At 43.2% G+C, this 17,213-nt stretch overlaps 1 protein-coding gene across 1 annotated transcript in view; it reads left to right on the top strand.

Moving 5' to 3' along the window:
* Positions 1–485: 485 nt before the first annotated feature.
* The window catches only part of LOC128946102 (transcription factor RFX3-like), a 154,979-nt gene continuing 138,251 nt past the window's right edge, over positions 486–17,213 (top strand). The window contains exons 1-2 of the mRNA XM_054290006.1: positions 486–602; positions 13,623–13,720. Of these exons, the coding sequence (XP_054145981.1) occupies positions 486–602; positions 13,623–13,720 (215 nt within the window). The remainder of the gene's footprint in view (positions 603–13,622; positions 13,721–17,213) is intronic.

A 17,213-nucleotide genomic window follows, 5' to 3' on the forward strand; every position in this document is an offset into this window, starting at 1 on the left:
GAATCAGGCCTGTGAACAGATGTTTTTCTAAAAGTTCTTTAAAGCAGTAAATAGGTTTGTGTGTGTGCACCTTGCTTCTGACTTGATAAATCTATTTGCTATTACAAAGCAGACTGTAAACTGTTAGAAAAAAATCATGAAGTCCAAAGCTTATTCTCTTCTTGATGTGCTACAAGCTCTAAGCAGACCTTAGATTAGACAAAGTAATAATATAGCACATAAAATATAGAATATAGAATATAGAATATAGAATATAGAATATAGAATATGAATTTTCTAATATTTTAGGCCAAAGCAGCATTTTAAAAAATGAAAAATAAATATGTCTGTGTACTTATGTAATAGTACGTGACACAATCTTTAGCTAATCCCCTGATTTGATTTTGGGTGAATATACTTCTTTTAAGATCTGAATAAATGACAAAAAGCAAAGAAGTTTGCGCTGAACTTTTAATTTTACATTTTAATTTTATTCAGAGACCACGATGCAGACATCAGAGTCTGGATCAGACACAGGTTCGACTGTGACTTTACAAGCATCTGTGGCTGGCCAGGCAGCAGTGCCCACACAGGTTGTACAGCAGGTACCGGTTCAGCAACAGGTAGGTGTCTGTTAATTCTGGGAAAACAAAAAGCCCTGGCAAGACAGAATGATGCATTTCAATAGGTGTAGTAAAGAACTGATTTTGTACAAAGCTGCAAAACCAATTCCTTTTCACTGTTTTATTCAATTTTATTTTGATGAAACTAAAATATCTACATAAGCAGACATGCAGTTTTCAGAGTTTATTTCTTGAACTAGAATATTTGTCAAACACCAGAAATATATATGCATGATTCTATAAGTAGATTACTATGAAATATGTGCAATATCTCATAAAAATTACATTCATTTGAGTTACTGAATATTCACTTCTATTCCTTTGAAAGGAATATGGATTTTTAAAATAAATTCAATATAGATATAAAATTCAAAAGCAATGTAATTTTGTACTTCTAAGCTGATCTCCCTGCAGGTTCTTGAGCAAATGCAGAAAGACATGTGAAGTAAAACTGTGTTATAAATGATCAAATCAAGAGCCAAACTTATAAGAAAATTTAGCAAAGATTTATTAATTTGTCCGCAAGACCGAATTTCCGTCGTCAAAAACCACCACAGCCAAAGAGTCAGCGTCGAGCCCGGGATCGATGCTGGGTGAACCTGGATCTGACCTCCAAAATGTCAGAGTCTTCCCCTCAGTCAGGAACGCTGCTTTGAGCAGCTTATTCTGCCCGAGGCAGAGATGACCAAATGTTCTTTGTGTCTCTTCACATGCAGAACTGGGGCTTTACATGCGCAGAGTTGGACAAAGATCCAGTCCAGGTGTCTAGATGATGTCAGAGAACTTTGGAGAAGTTAGCATTCACATGCATCAGGGTGGCGCCACGGTAGATGTAATCGAGGCGATAATCACTCTTGAGTGGTCCTGTAGACCCAGGGAAGCCGGTGATTATCACCCTGGAAGCTTCTATTCTTACGTTAAAGAACCCGATGTTATCTTAAGTAGTCCAGGAACTAGATGTATTATGAATAAGACACTACTCCTGACCAGGGTGGTCAAAAGACAGAGTTTGGATCTTACAATATTTTATATATTAACAGCATGAATTATCTCTACCATATATTACAGTAAGTAATGCATAATTTGGATTTGTCAGGGAATTAAAGGGGCTTCTGAAGCAGCCAGCTCAGCACACACTTCTGTCACATGATTAATTACCTATGCAGCCCCACCAACATTGGAGGGTGTGCTGCATGGGGAGATCGAGGAGGGAAACAGGAGTTGGAAAACAGGAACTGAATGTGAAAAGCCATGACTTTTGTTCAAGACTCCTTTAGTATGTGTAATTTAGCTTTTTCCTTTTTTAAAAAAATTCTTTGTTCCAGTTAGAAGGGATCTACAATGACTGTCTACTTCAACTACCTGACCACTTCAGGGCTGACCAAAAGCATAATATTAAGGGCATTGTCCAAATACCTCTCAAACACTGACAGGCTTGGGGCATCAACCACATTTCTAGGAAACCTGTTCCAGTGTTTGACCACCCGCTCAGTAAAGGAATGTTTTCTAATATCTAGTCTGAACCTTTTCTCATGCAGCTTTAAACTATTCCTACTCATCCTGTCACAGGATACCAAGGAGAAGAGATCATCATCTCCCTCTCCACTTTCCCTCCATTCAGCTGTCACTGTTGCAGGTTATTTGGGTGAAATCTGATGTTCTTTTTTCATATAACTTGGCTTTACAGTTTCAAAATCAACAATATTAAAAATGAGAATATCTTGTTAAATTATGTAAGTCTGTTTCTGTACTAGTGAATCACTGTTGTCGAAACTAAAATTTCTAGCATTGTGTTAGGTTTAGTCTTAAAATTTAAGGTGATTTTTGTTTTAAATTATCAAATCAGTAGCCAAAATTATGAAAAATTTAACAAAGATTTATTAGATCAATAACAAAAATAGAGATTTCAAAAAAAAGAAAAACCACCACAACCAATACAGCGTCAGCCCCGGGTACAGGCGCTGGATGACCTAGGGTTCCGACTGACAGAGAGACAGCGTTTCCCCCGAGGTACACCCTGAGTGCTTCCAGTGGCCAGCTTATATACAGTTTATTCTGCCTGGGGCAGGGATGACCACATATTTCTTTGTGTGTCTTCACATGTAGAGTTGAATCCATACAGGTGTAGGAACAGACAAAGGCAAATCTGGAGATGCAGACGAATGTCTGAGTGTCCAGGCAGAAGCTGCATTCGCATGTAATGAAATGATACCAGTTCCTGAGTACCGCTGATGAAATCATGCCCAGGTGCAGGTGCAGGTCATGTGAGCTCCTCGAGACATTCCATTCCAGGAAAGTCCAGATGCTATCTCCCAGGTGTAGGAGCCAGAGGAAATCCTCTGTAATAGCCTGGGATCGTCCCATTCATACGGTAACAGACCTGATGTTATCTTAACGCTGTCCGGGAACTGGTTACAATAAGAATAGAACTCTGTTCCCAGCCAGAGTGGTCAGAAGCATAACTTTGGATCTTTACAATATTTTATACACATACATATCTACTTCTATAGCATGAATTATCTCTACCATATACTACAATTTTTTTTCTGCATGTGTTGTGGGTTAATGCTGGCAGAATGCCAGGCACCCACAAAAGCCGCTCACTCACTCCTATCTGCAGCTGGACAGAGGAGATAAAATTTAGCAAAGGGTTCATGTGCTGAGATAAGGACTGGGAGAGATCACTCATCAAATACCATCATGGTCAAAACAGGCTCACCTTAGAGTTACAAAGTGAATTTATTGCTAACAAAATCAGGGCGGGATAATGAGAAGTAAAATTAACCTTTAAAAACACATTCTCCCCACCCCTCTCGCCTTCCCAGCTCTACTGCCTACCCCAGCAGCATAAGGAGACAGGGAATGGTGGTTATGGTCAGTTCATCACTCGAGGCTTCTGCTGCTCAGGGAGAGGAGTCATTCCCCTGCTGCATCGTGGGGTCCCTCCCATGGGAGACAGTTCTTTTGAACTTCTCTGACGTGAGTTCATCTCACAAGCAACAGCTCTCTGCGAACTGCTGCAGTGAGTCCAACCCACAGGCAACAGTACCCCTCAAACTGCTGCAGTGTGGGTCACTCTTCCATGGGGTGCAGTCCTTCAAGGACAGATAGGTCCATCCTGGGAGAAGGGCTCCTCCCTCGACAGGTCTCCCATAGGATCACAGTTTCCTCCCAGGTGGCATGGGGCTCTTCCATGGGTTGCAGGTGGATCTTTGCCTCACCGTGGTGTTACAGGGCTTGCAAGGGTTTTTCAGGGTGAAGAGGAGACGAGAATCTTGACTCCATGTTCAGAAGGCTGGATTTATTATTTTACAATATCTATTACATTAAGACTATACTAAAAGGAATAGAGAGAAAAGTCTCAGAAGCTGCTAAGCTAAGAATAGAAAAAGAATGAATAAACAAAGGAGCTCTCTCTGATTCTGCCCCCGAGAGAGCTCGGTCTTTGATTGGCCCTTAATTGTAAACATGCAACATGGGCCAATCACAGGTGCACCTGTTGCATTCCACAGCAGCAGATAACCATTGTTTACATTCTTTTTCTGGGGCCTCAGCTTCCCAGAAGGAAAAATCCTAAAGAAAGGATTTTTCACAAAAGATGTCTGTGACACCGTGGTCTTCCATGGGCTGCAGGGGGACAGCCTGCTTCACCATGCTCTTCACTATAGGGTGCAGAGGAATCTCGGCTCTGGTGCCTGGACCACCTCCTCCCCATCCTTCTTCATTGACCTTGGTGTCTGCATAATTGCTCTTCTCACATGTTGTCATTCCACTCTTCTCTGGATGAAAATTACAACTGCGCCACAAGCTTTGTTGCTTTCTTCTTAAATATGTTATCACAGAGGTGTTACTACGATTTCTAATTAGCCCAGCCTTGACCAGTGGCATGTCCATCTTTGGAGCCCCAAGGGATTGGCTCTGCCAGACATTGTGGAAGCTTCTGGCAACTTCTCACAGAAACCACCTCTGTGCCCTCCCCAACCAAAAAACAGTCCATGCAAACCCAATACAGCATGTTCTTTGCAATACTGGTTAACTGTCTCATACATTTAACTAATAATATTTCCTGGTATACAGACTCAACTCATAATGCATAATAATTGCATTAATATCACTTCTACTTATAATGTACCTTGGAATACATTTGCTTTTTTTTCAGACATGCCGTCTTCCCCCAAACCCCCAAAATGCAGTGTTTCAACAAAACATTCAAATATTGTGCACTTAACATGAATTTAAAAGCTTATCTTTGTGTACTTTCTCCTCTTTTAGTTTAAAATTATTCCCTCTTGTCCTGTTTCTATCTGCCTGTGGGAAAACTATAAGGTTTTTCTATTATTGTGCTTACATTTTAAATTCAGCTACTATGGTGCTTTGGCTTAGTAAAGATTTCTATGAAGCTTACTATGGTTAACTCTTTAAGCTTTGCTTCAAACTTTTGAAAACTAGATATAGTTTATATCAGAATACATTTTCAATAAGGTATTACTTATGTTCTAGTGTTATTATTTCAAATATTTCTGTTTCACTATTTCAACTGTACTTAGGAGCATTTTCTGATTCTGTTGGACTGTATTTTTCAGTTAAGTCTTATTTTGAAAGTATAAGTTATGTAAGGTTTCAGAAAGGAATGTTGGGGGATCAGCCTGGCCAAGGAAGAGGAATTTGCTGCAATAATTTGTATAGACTGAAAAGGTGATGCATATGTAGTGAAAGCCAATCCAGATGATTCTGCAGTAATTAGGATGGAATATGATAGAGATACTAGTTTAGAGAGAAAAGGATAGATTATAAAAGTGTTGAGAAAAAGTCAGGAATTCTAAAGGAACTGAAGGTGTCAGGCAGCAACTAGCAGAACAAGATGACAGTCTTAAGCTGAACCAAGGGAAATTTAGGTTGGATGTTAGGGAAAAGTTTTTTACTGAAAGAGTGATAAAGTACTGGAATCATCTGCCCGGGGAGGTGGTGGAGTCGCCATTCCTGGATGTGTTTAAAAAAAGATTGGATGTGGCACTCAGTGCCATGGTTTAGTTGAGGTATTAGGGCATGGGTTGGTGACGAAAGTGAAGGGAGACGAGCACACATCCGATTGACGAGCATCGATCTCAGATTTATTGATCCAGCTTACATACTTTTATAGTAGTGTTAATTAGGCTCATGCATATTGCAAAACCCGAGCTCATCATTGGTTACAGATTACATGCCAACCCCTCCTTTGTTGCTAATACCTGTGGTTTCTTGTTGAGGCTAATACTTGTTTTCCTCATCCTGCTGTTGACTTGTTATTGAACATCTTCAAGGACTCCATGTTTTCCACCATGTTTTTCATCACTTAGCCAAGGACACAGTGTTTATTGTTTTTAAGGAAAAAGCCTGAGAACTTGCTGCTTACAGCTGCCTTTTACTTCTTAACCAGCTGTATATGATCATGGCCTTTTTCTATAAGCCATGTCTGAACAAAACTCTCCAACAGGTTGGACTTGATGATCTTTAAGGTCTCTTCCAACCTAGTGGTTCTGTGATTCTGTAGGGTAAGGAAAAGGAAGAATCAGCAGTCCAGCCTGATCAGCATCCCAGAGCCATGTCAGAGCTTGGAAGCTCTTGTGAGCCAATCAGACAAGGACTGGTTATAGCCAGGAGCGCTGTGGGAGATTTAAACAACTCCAGAAAGCATGAGCAACTCAGAAAGTGTCGAACAGGGCGAGCAAACAGGATGTGGCACGTCAGAAGGATGTGACACTGCAGTTCACGTGGGCAGGGCATATGGGGAGGGTGGTGCAATCTGAAAGTAGGTCCACAGCTCAGGCAAGTGCTAAGTGCTCTAGCTCTCAGCCATAATGGTGGGCACTTGTCTCAGAGCCAAAAACAGTGTGTCTACTGAGATAGCCCCTAAGAAGTCTGATGCTTCCAACCCAGCTTGAACTGGTAAGGAAGATGTCAGTACAGGTGGTAGCTTGCAATGGATGCCCGGATGCTTCTCCTGGAGAAAAGGCTGATACCTGCACAAAGCATGCACAGGTTGATGACCTGTTGCGGTAGGTGGCTGAATTACAGGACAGTTAATAGGCTGCACAGTATTAGAGGGGCTTAAATGGAGATAGATAATGTGGCTTTGGAACCATCCACCTACAATGGATACCACTGAGCATGAGGTACCTTGGTATTGGAATATGAATCCCAATATTACCAGTTAGATTGTGCCTGGGCCAGTCTGACCCTTGCTGCTAGGCCAAAGGCGGCAACTGTGGTGTATCACCCCAGAGACACCTTTAGCTTGCTGGTGGTTACAGCTGGGCAGCTGAACAAGTCCAGGCTTGGTAGGAACTCCCTTTACCTCAGAAGGGAAGGCTTCAGGCTAATGGTGAGGAAGAAGGAGACGGATTCTGCCGGAGGGTTATATCCAGAGCTTTATTCCATGGTCACAGAGGTCTGAATCACAGGCAACAGCTCCAACAGAATCCCGAGCACATGGTCTGATTACCTTTTTAAGCTCCCGGGGGAGGGGGAGGGAAGGGGCAGGTGAGCCACCAACCAGGTGGGAGGGGCAGCGTCTCAGGGGAGGATGACACCCAGACAGGCCAATGACCTCTGGGCATAGGGGCATCTTTTGAACTTGACCAACCACACGACGACCTTCCTGGAATGTTAAGCCTGATTGATAGGACTCACTCAGCAAGGGGGCGAGGGGGAAGGGAGAGAGGTATAGGCACACCTGGGAAGGGACCCAGAAGTTTAAAACAGGCTATTACAACACACTGCAACACCTTGGAACCTGGTGACTCACAGAAGCAGGGTTCCAATTCAACCTCCACCCTCCAACGTCCAGACCAAAAACAGATTTGATGCTTTAAAGGCTTTAGATGTCCATGAGCAAGGCCAACAAGGAGAATCCACACCAGCAGCACACAGCAGTTACCATAAAAAGAAACTTTGAATGCTCATAGTGTGTGACTCTATTAAGGGGCACTGAGGCCCCTACCTGCCAGCCTGATAAACAGTCACGAGAGGTATGTGCCTACCAGGGGGTAGGATCCATGATGTTACTGAGAGGGTACCCCAACTTGTCAAGAGCGTGGACTAGTACCCATGACTACTTTTTCATGTGGGTACAAATGACGCCACAAGCCAAAAAATTGTAAGGATCAAGGAAGACTATAAAGCCCTGGCAAGGCAGGTGAAAAACATCAGTGCCTAAGTCATCTTCTCATCTATCCTACTGGTTAGAGAATTGGGGGCAGCCAGAAGCAGACATGTAGTGCACATCAATGTCTGGCATTGAGGCTGGTGCCATCGAGAAGGTTTTGGTTTTTATGACAATGATTGTAGCCTGTTAGGGAGGGATGGGATCCACCTGTCTAAAATGGGCAAGAGAATTTTTGGCAGCAGTCTGGCCAGTTTGGTGAGATGGGCTTTAAACTGAAGGACTCAGGGAATGGGGTCCAAAGTGGCAATGCTCATGCCATTGCTTCCTCACAGGGAGTAGGCCATGCCAACCAGTTCAGCAACAGATGTTCCTGGGCTGCCTCTCAGGATGAAAATCACAGGGCTAACCACATTGAGGGTGTGTACGGCTGTGGTGAATCCTCTTAGACCTACTGTAGGTAACCTGCATGCTTGATTATCTCTCTGAAGTGCCTGTATGCAAACACATTCAGCATGGGGAATAAACAGGAAGAACTGGAAATCTCTGTGTGGTCCCAGGGCCATGATCTCATTGCAATTACTGAGACATGGTGAGATAGCTCACACGACTGCAATGTTGTTATGGATGCCTATGTACCGTTTAGAAAAGACAGGTCAGTGAGGCAAGGTGGTGGAGTTGCTCTTTATGTGAGACAGCAACTGAAATGTATTGATCCAGGGACAGATGTACCCAGTGGCAGATGAACCAGTTGAGAGTTTATGGGTGATAATTAAGGGACAGGCTGATAGAGGTGTCACTTGTGGTTGTTTGCTACAGACCACCTGATCAGGAGGAGGAAGTTAACGAGGCTTTCTATGCACAGCTGGAAATAGCCTCATGGTCACAGGCTCCAGTTCTCCTGGGTGTCCTCAACCACCCTGATATTTGTTGGAGAGACAACACAGTTTGGCACACACAGTCCAGGAAGTTCCTGCAGATTATTGATGAAAACTTTTTAAGGCAAGTGATGGAAGAGCCAATGAGGAGAGATGTATTGCTGGACCTTGTGCTATCAAACCAGGAGGGACTGTTTGAATACATGAAGGTTGGGGGCAGCCTTGGCTGTAGTGACCATGAGGGCAGAACTCAGGATCCTGCATGGAGGAAGCAAAGCAGTAAGCAGGACTAGAACTCTGAACTTCTAGAAAGCTAACTTTGACTTTTTCAAAGACCTACTTAAAAGGTATCCCATGGGTTAGGGCCCTAGAAGAGAAGGGGGTCCAAGAGAGCTGGTCAGTATTCAAGCATCACTTTCACGAAGCTCAAGACCAGTGTATCCCCATGAGTAAGAAATCAAGCAAAGGGGGAAGGAGACCTGTATAGGTGAGCAGGAAGCTTCTAGTAAATCTCAAATGGAAGAAAAAAGTTATGGGATGTGGAAAAAGGGACTAGCCACATGGGAGGACTATATGGATATCGTCAGAATATGCAGGGATGTGACAAGGAAGGCCAAGGCCCACTTGGATCCACAAGAGCAAGTGTATGGTCCTGCACCTGGGGAGGAATAACCCCAAGTACCAGTACCAGTTGGGGGCAGACCTACTAGAGAGCAGCTCTGCAGAGAAGGACCTGGGAGTCTTGGTGGAAGACAAGTTGACTATGAGCTGTCTGTGCCCTTGTGGCTAGGGGACCCAATGGATCTTGGGATGCATCAGGAAGAGCGTGGCCAGTAGGTCAAGGCAGGTGATCCTCCCCCTCTACTCGGCCCTAGTGAGGCCATATCTGGAGTATTGTGTTCAGTTCTGGTCTCCTCAGAACAAAAAAGACAAGGAACTACTGGAGACAGTCCAGTGGAGGCCACAAATATGATTAGGGGTCTGGAGCATCTCTCTTATGAGGAGAGGAGACTGTGGGAGCTGGGCTTGGTTAGTCTAGAGAAGACAGGGGATCTTATTAATGCATATAAATGTCTCAAAGGCAGGTGCCAAGAGGATGGTCCCAGACTCTTTTCATTGGTGCCCAGCAACAGAACAAGGAGCAATGGCCACAAACTGAGATACAAGAAGTTCCATCTCAGCATGAGGAAGAACTTCTTTCTATTGAGGGTGGCAGAGCACTGTAATAGCTGCCCAGGGAGGTGATGGAGTCTCCCTATCTGGAGACATTCAAAACCCACCTGGAGGTGTTTGTGTCACCTGCTCTAGGTGACCCTGCCCTGGCAGAGGGATTGGACTGGATAATCTCCAGAGATCCCTTCTAACCATAACTATTCTGTGATTCTGGGAAGAGGATGTGAATCTAGTATAATACTAGGAAATGTGATGAAGAATGTAGGTAAGATAGGTGCTTTTCCACTGTAGAAAAAGAAAAGGCTCTCAGACATTAAAAAAAGGTCTTTGATGAAGAAGAGTGGCTTCAATCTGAAAAAAATTAATGCATATATTATATATTTGCTTAAATTTAAAATTTGAATTTATATACACATACTGTAGGAGCAGACTAGGTAAAAATTAAAAATTCAGAAGAAATAATTTATTTTTAAAAATTCTTTCTTTTAGCTATGAGGGGAATAATTTTTCAGCATCTAAATTATTTTCTGCTGAAATACATTTTTTATTTGCACACTGACAATATAACTATGGCTTTCATGAAAGCTTGATATGGTGCTTCAAATGAAGAAAAAAGATATGTCCTTAAGGAAAAACTAAGATTCCCTTCTGAGTGTAGTGGCAGTGGTTTCACAGATGTTTTCAAATGACACAGGAATTGTCATTTTTGGAACCTTGAATTGGTGAAGGGAGAAACCTATATATGTGCAAGTAAAACGTAGCAGCAGATAATTATTGTTTACATTTTGTTCCTGAGGCCTCTCAGCTTCTCAGGAGAAAAAATCCTAAGGAAAGGATTTTTCATAAAATGCATCTGTGACAGATTTCCTTGGAGGAAAGTGGAAAAAACCTGTTTATTTAACAGGCAAAGCATTCACCAGCACAAAAAATGAACAATATTAAACAATAAAACTTCTTGCCAATCTGAAGAGATGACAAACTCAGAAAGTCCTTTTCGTGGATTGCAGCTCAGCTCACCCAGTCTGTTATCAGTCCCTCTGGCGCTGGAAATGCCATGGCCCAGGCCTGGCCCAGTGGGCCACAGGTGCGAGCTCCCGGTGCTCTTCTGGGTTTTCAGTCCAGAGCAGGTTTAAACAGTTCCAAGAAAAAGAAAAACCACAGTCCAGGGAACTTGTCTGCCTCAGCTAGCTAAAAACTAACTAAAAGCAAAGGAGAGCTCTTTCCCGCCATCTGTCCATGCTGCAGACAACACAGTCCAGGAGAAGGATGTGGGGGAGCAAGTGCAGTTTCTGATAACAAACTCTGTGCTTCTTCTCTCTTCCCCCCTTGGCTCTCAGAACCAGTCTTAAAGGTGCAGAACTTATTATCCAGCATAAACAGAACAGATGATTGGGGATGCAAGCATCATAAAGTCACCCCAGGACACCTGACTAGAAAAGAATGGTGGAAACATCCTATTGTGACTGGCCCAGAGGCCCTGTGCATCCTTGGCTTAGATTACCGAAGGAGAGGGTATTTCAAGGACCCAAAAGGGCATTGTTGGGCTTTTGGGATAGCTGCTGTGGAGACAGAGGGAATTAGACAGCTGAGTACCTTGTCCAGTCTCTCAGAGGACCCTTCTACTATGGCACTCCTACGGGGCAAAGAACAATGAGTTCCAATTACTACCACTACAGTGCACTGTCAACAACACTGCACCAACTGGGACTCCGGGACTCCCATCCACAGATGATTTAAGGAGAGACAGGGAGTGATCAGCAAGACTTACCCTTCAATATCCCCATATGGCCAGTGCCTAAGTCCAATGGAGAGTTGAGACTGATAGTGGACTATCATGACCTGAACAAAGTCACACCACCACTGAGTGCTGCCATGCTGGACATGCTGGAGCTTCAGTATGAACTGGAGTCCAAGGCAGCAAAGTGGTGCCACCATCGATATTGCTAATGCATTTTTCTCCATTCCTTTATCAGCAGAGTGCAGGCCACAGTTTGCTTTCACCTGGAGGGGTGTCCAGTACACCTGGAGCCAACTGCCCTAGGGGTGGAAATATAGCCCCGCTATTTGCCATGGACTGATCCAGACTACACTGGAAAAGGGTGAGGCTCCAGAACACTTACAGTACATCGATGACATCATCCTATAGGGCAACATAGCAGAGGAGGTTTTTGAGAAAGGGGAGAAGATAATCCAAATCCTCCTGAAAGCTGGTTTTGCCATAAAACAATGGGAGCCCAAAATTGGGGAGTACCATTCCTAAACCATGACAGTCACACCCTGTTTGCCTACCTTATTTGCCCCACTCCTGGCTGCTTCTTGGGTACGTCTTTTGTACCTGTGGGGGTTGGTCACCTTCACTCCTGGCACTGCCCACACTGAGTTAGAGCTGCTGCTTATCTAGCTTTTCACACTTCCTGCTCTGGCTGAGGCTGGTGTGCCCTCTGTCTCTCTGAGCTAGGTTCACAGTTTTGCTGGTTTTTGGAAAGTTCTCAGCACGATCCTCCACTCCAGAGCATGTCTGCCAGAGCAGTTTACCTCGGAGACATATGATGATGCATCACATGCATGAGAGACAGGGCATGGAGGTCTTGGTCAGTTCATCATTCGAGATCTTTTTCTGTTCACTCAGGGAGAGGAGCCTTTTCTCTGCTATGCTGTGGAGTCCCTCCTATGGGCAGTTTTTCCAAAACTGTTGTGGCATGGGTCACTTGTCCACAGGCTGCACTCTTCTAAGGCTAGGCTGCTCTATTTTGTGAGCAAGAGCCCTCTCTCTCTATTCGGGTCTCCCACTAGATTACAGCTTTCTCTGGCATCCACCCACTCCAGCGTGACCACTTTTCTCATGGGCTACAAGTGAATGTGTGCATCCCCCATAGACTTCATGCATTACAGGGGGACAGTTTGTTTCACCATAGTCCTCACTACGACTTGCAGAGGAATCTCAGCTCCAACACTTGGAGTACCTCCTCCTACTCTTTCTTTTCCACTGACCTTGGTGCCATCATATTGTTTTCTCTAACATGTCCGTACTTCCTCCTCTGACTAGAAGAAAAACTGCTGCTTGTAGGTACCATTGCAAACAAGTTCCACTAATTCAAAGATTCTTTCAGGATCCTGCAGTGCCAAGAAGCTGATTTTATCCAGGTTCTGCATCAGGGAGTTGCCTATCACATTTTCAGTTGGCCACGCAGCCCCACTGCCACCATGTGCGCAGTGGCAGCCGCCACGGCGCTTGCACTATTTAACGCCTCTCTTCATGCAGGGCGCTGGGAAGGAGAAGCCGCCACCATCGCCTCTGCCCTTCTACCTGCAGCGTGGTTGGCTAGGGGCAGCCAGGCAGGCAAAGATTGCCTCAGTCTGCACTGAGATGGCGGAAGCCGCAGCAGCGGCCACAGCGCCTCCCCACCCCTGGGGAAAAAACTGCGTGTGCGCTGTTTTGATTTTCTTCTTAAATATGCCATCACAGAGGCGTTACCAACCTCTCTAATTGGGCAAGCAGTATGTCTATCTTCAGAGTCATCAGAAATTGGCTCTGTTGGACATGGTGGGAGCTTCTAGCAGCTTCTCACAGAAGCTACTCCTGTGCCCCCCCCCCCCCCAGCTACAAAAAAAAATCATGCTATGCCAAATCAACACAGCACTCCATTTAGCGTATTACAGACTTGCAGCACAGTGTTGCATTCTGTGTCATTTAGTAATTGTGAGAACAGGGATGTCCCAAAATTAAGAGTATTGTTTAGAAACCATTAGATGATTAGATGCAATGAAGCACTAGTCATTCTTTTTATAAGGTAAACTATCCTATATTTCTGGTGTTTTTGTTTGTAGGTACAGCAAGTACAGACTGTGCAACAGGTACAACATGTCTACCCAGCCCAGGTTCAGTATGTGGAGGGAAGTGACACAGTCTACACAAATGGAACAATGTAAGTTGGTAATTCATCTAAATTAGAATGTTTACTAAAATAATGCACTTTTCATGACATCATATGGGCTGCTATGTATGAATTAACAAAGAAAAATGTTTGAACAAAAACTTTATTTTTTGTCATATTAGATCATTATTTGAGTGAAAACAAGTAAGATTCATATCACTTGAATTAATCTAAAATGAATTCAGGTAATTATTACAGTTGGACAGTGTGAAGCTGTATATGCAGCATTTTGTTGTTTGGGGAAAAACTTGAGTTTATGGACAAGTTATGCTGATAGGAAGTATGATCTAAATTTGTCATAATATGATCATCTGTGTAATAAAGTAGTCTCCATGTGGGGCTCTATTCTTCTAGTTGAAATTTTACTGGGAAGTTCCTAAATTGCTGAGGCAGCTGTAGTCATTACTTACAGAAAACAATTATATAATTTCTTTACTGTTTTAAGTGCAATGATATACATATTATTTTTTCCAAATGAAGGAAGGTAGAAGAAGGAGAATATGTCCTTTTGCTTCTCTCTCAGACTCTTCTATTTCCTGTGCTTTTCTTGCTTTGATGAACATGGTTTTCTACCATCAAATTCCTTTCTCCCATGTTCAAACTTAATAGAATAATTTAGGTCAAAAGAGACCTCTAGAGGTTATATGGTAAAACCCACCCACACAGTCAGAGTAGGACTAACTTCAAAGTTGCTCAGGAAGAACCTTCCCTCCTTCTTTTTCCAGTTAAGTCTAAATATATCCCCTGAAACTTCTGATATAAGGTTATGGGAGAAGCAAAAGGCCTGTAGAAGACTTTTTTGGTACCAGCAAATGTCCATTGATGATAATCTGGCATTGACACACAAAAGTCAACAACACTATTGGGTTCTGATACTGATGTTAACACTTGCAGCATCCTCTTCACAGACATATTTTGCCAAATTTATTCTTCAGATAAACTTTTTCAACACTCTCGTGTTCCCTTATTTTCTTTACTCTTATAATATCTAAGCAATCTTCTGTCATAAATGGGTCTGTTAAGACATGCTTATTATTAAGAATTACCAATGTGCCCCTGTTTAAGATACTGTAAAAATGGAAAGTTACTCATCACATTGTTAAACTGTAATCGAAGACTGAAAATATCTCTGTAGAATGTCTGATCAGGCTAACTTCTATTTGAAAAATGTCAGCCAAAGACACTGAACTGTTGAGACAAAAGAAAACATATTTCTTCATCCACATTTGTTTTTCTTTTAAAAGCTCTAGTGCTTCTCCTCTTTAAATTATGGGCAGTGATATTGGGAATGTATCGTTTATTGCAGTTCATGGCATTTTACCTGACCTTATAGCTCAAATATATTAAGCAGAGGATTGTTTGTTTTATCCTGTTTATATGTTAATTGCTCCAAAGACCAATGGATGTCCTCCAGATGACCTTAAATGGGGTATTTCCTTGCACCTGCTGCTTTTGCTATTAATTATATGAACTCTTGTTTCTAGTACCTAATCTATTAACAAAGAGTCTATTCCATTCCATATACAGGGCCTAGGATATATGGTTGAAGGAAGTTTTCCTATTAAAATAGAGAAAGGAGCAAGTACTAAACCCATGGTGAGAATGGAAAATGCTCTATGACAACATGGATATTCTTTCATTCTCTTTTTTTTGTCATGTGCTAGCTTGATTCTAATGCAACCCTTAAGACCTCCCAAGAGATCACTTGCTCATGAAAACAGCAACTAGGCCCAGTCGGTGAGGAAGAAAGGAAAACATGAGTTGTCTGATTCAGAATAGTGAAACTGTGATCGAGTGAGCAGGAAAGGGTTCTGGTCTTAGATAAAGAGCTGATGGAAGCCAAGAACCAGTGGGTAGAAATAAGGAAGTCTGGTGGCAGACATAGAAATCTGACAAAATGTCAAAATGCATGGTTGTCTGGGAAAAAGAACTTTAAAAAGCAAAACAAAACAAAAATAAAAGTACTGACTGGATAAACAGCCCAGAAAAGTTGTCTCCATACAGGAGATGATGCCTATATGATTTTCCTGGTGTAACTCCTTACAATTTTATTTGTAGATAGCACCTTAAAAGGCTATGGAAGGAGGAGCTGGCTGAGGTGACATAGCTTGTAGTCCTATTTCATCCACCAGTAAGCTGTATTTTAGTATGGCTGATAATTTACCATAGAAAAATTTATGCCATAAGGGACATCCAGAGGCTATCTAGTCCAACCCTCTGCTCAAAGTAAGTCTAATTACATCAGGTTGCTCAGGGACCTGTCCCATAAAGTCGTGTACAGCTCCAGGGATAGAGGTTGTGTACACCTCCAAGGATAGGGGAGGTTCCTGAGTGTAGCAGCCACAGGGCCTGCAAGGCCTCCCTGGCAGTCAGTTGTCTAAGATAAGAAATGCCTAGTTACAATGACTGAACCAAGAGACCCCTCTTCCACCTCAGACCCTTGTTATCTCTCTGTAAGACGATAGGTCATATTTACCTCGACCCTTACTATTGGACTGTTTCCCAAAAGCCACATACCCTATCTAAACCCCTTCCTCTGCCCAGTTCGGCAGAAGAGCTGTCACTGTCACCCTTCGTAGAGGCTGCCAATAAAGACACATCTGTGGAACCTCATACAGCCTTCTCCTCTCTCATCTCTGCATCTGCTGAGGCATTTAGCAAGCAGAGCTGAAATCACTAAAGAGCTGAATTCACCAAAGAGCTGATCTCATTTAAGAGCTGAGCTGCTTGTTAAGATTGCCTGTGGCTGGGAGCCTGCCTGAGGCACCTGGACAGGTTGTGCTTAGCGGTACTCCTCTATCCAGGACACTGATGGCTGATGGGGTTAGACAGACCCCGAGAACCCCACCGTTATACATGAGGACCAGAAGAAAGCAAATGACACTTCAGTCTTCAAAAAGGGCAAGAGGAAGGATCTGGGGAAATACAGGCTGGTCAGCCTCACCTCTATTCCTGTGAAGATGATGGAAAAAATAATCTTGTAAGCCATTTCCTGGCACACAATGGACACAGGGTGATTTGGAGTAGTCACCATGGATTTGCAAAAGGCAAATTATGCTTGGCCAACCTGCAAGCCTTCTGCAAGTCAACTAGCTTGGTGGATGAGGGGAGAGCAGCAGAAAGCTTTCAACGCTGTCTCATATGACATCATCATAGACAAGCTGACAAAGTGCAGGTTAGATAAGTGGACAGTGAGGTGGACTGAAAAGTGGCTGAACTGCTGGGCTCAGAAGGTTGTGATGAGAAGCCTAAAGTCTAGCTGGACATCAGCATCTAGTGGTGTTTCCCTGGGCTGATCCTTGGGCCAATACTGTTTAACAACTTCATTAATGACCTGAACAATGTGACAGAGAGCACCCTCAGCAAGTTTTCAGATGGTACAAAATTGGGAGGAGCATTTGATAGACCAGATGGCTGTTGTGCCTTCAGAAGGATCTCAACAGACTGGAGAAATGGGCAGACAGGACCCTCATGCAGTCTATTA

The sequence above is a fragment of the Melozone crissalis genome, unplaced genomic scaffold (assembly GCF_028551555.1).
Source record: "Melozone crissalis strain CALT ecotype California unplaced genomic scaffold, PUWL_Pcris_2 ptg000074l_1, whole genome shotgun sequence".
Taxonomy (NCBI): domain Eukaryota; kingdom Metazoa; phylum Chordata; class Aves; order Passeriformes; family Passerellidae; genus Melozone; species Melozone crissalis.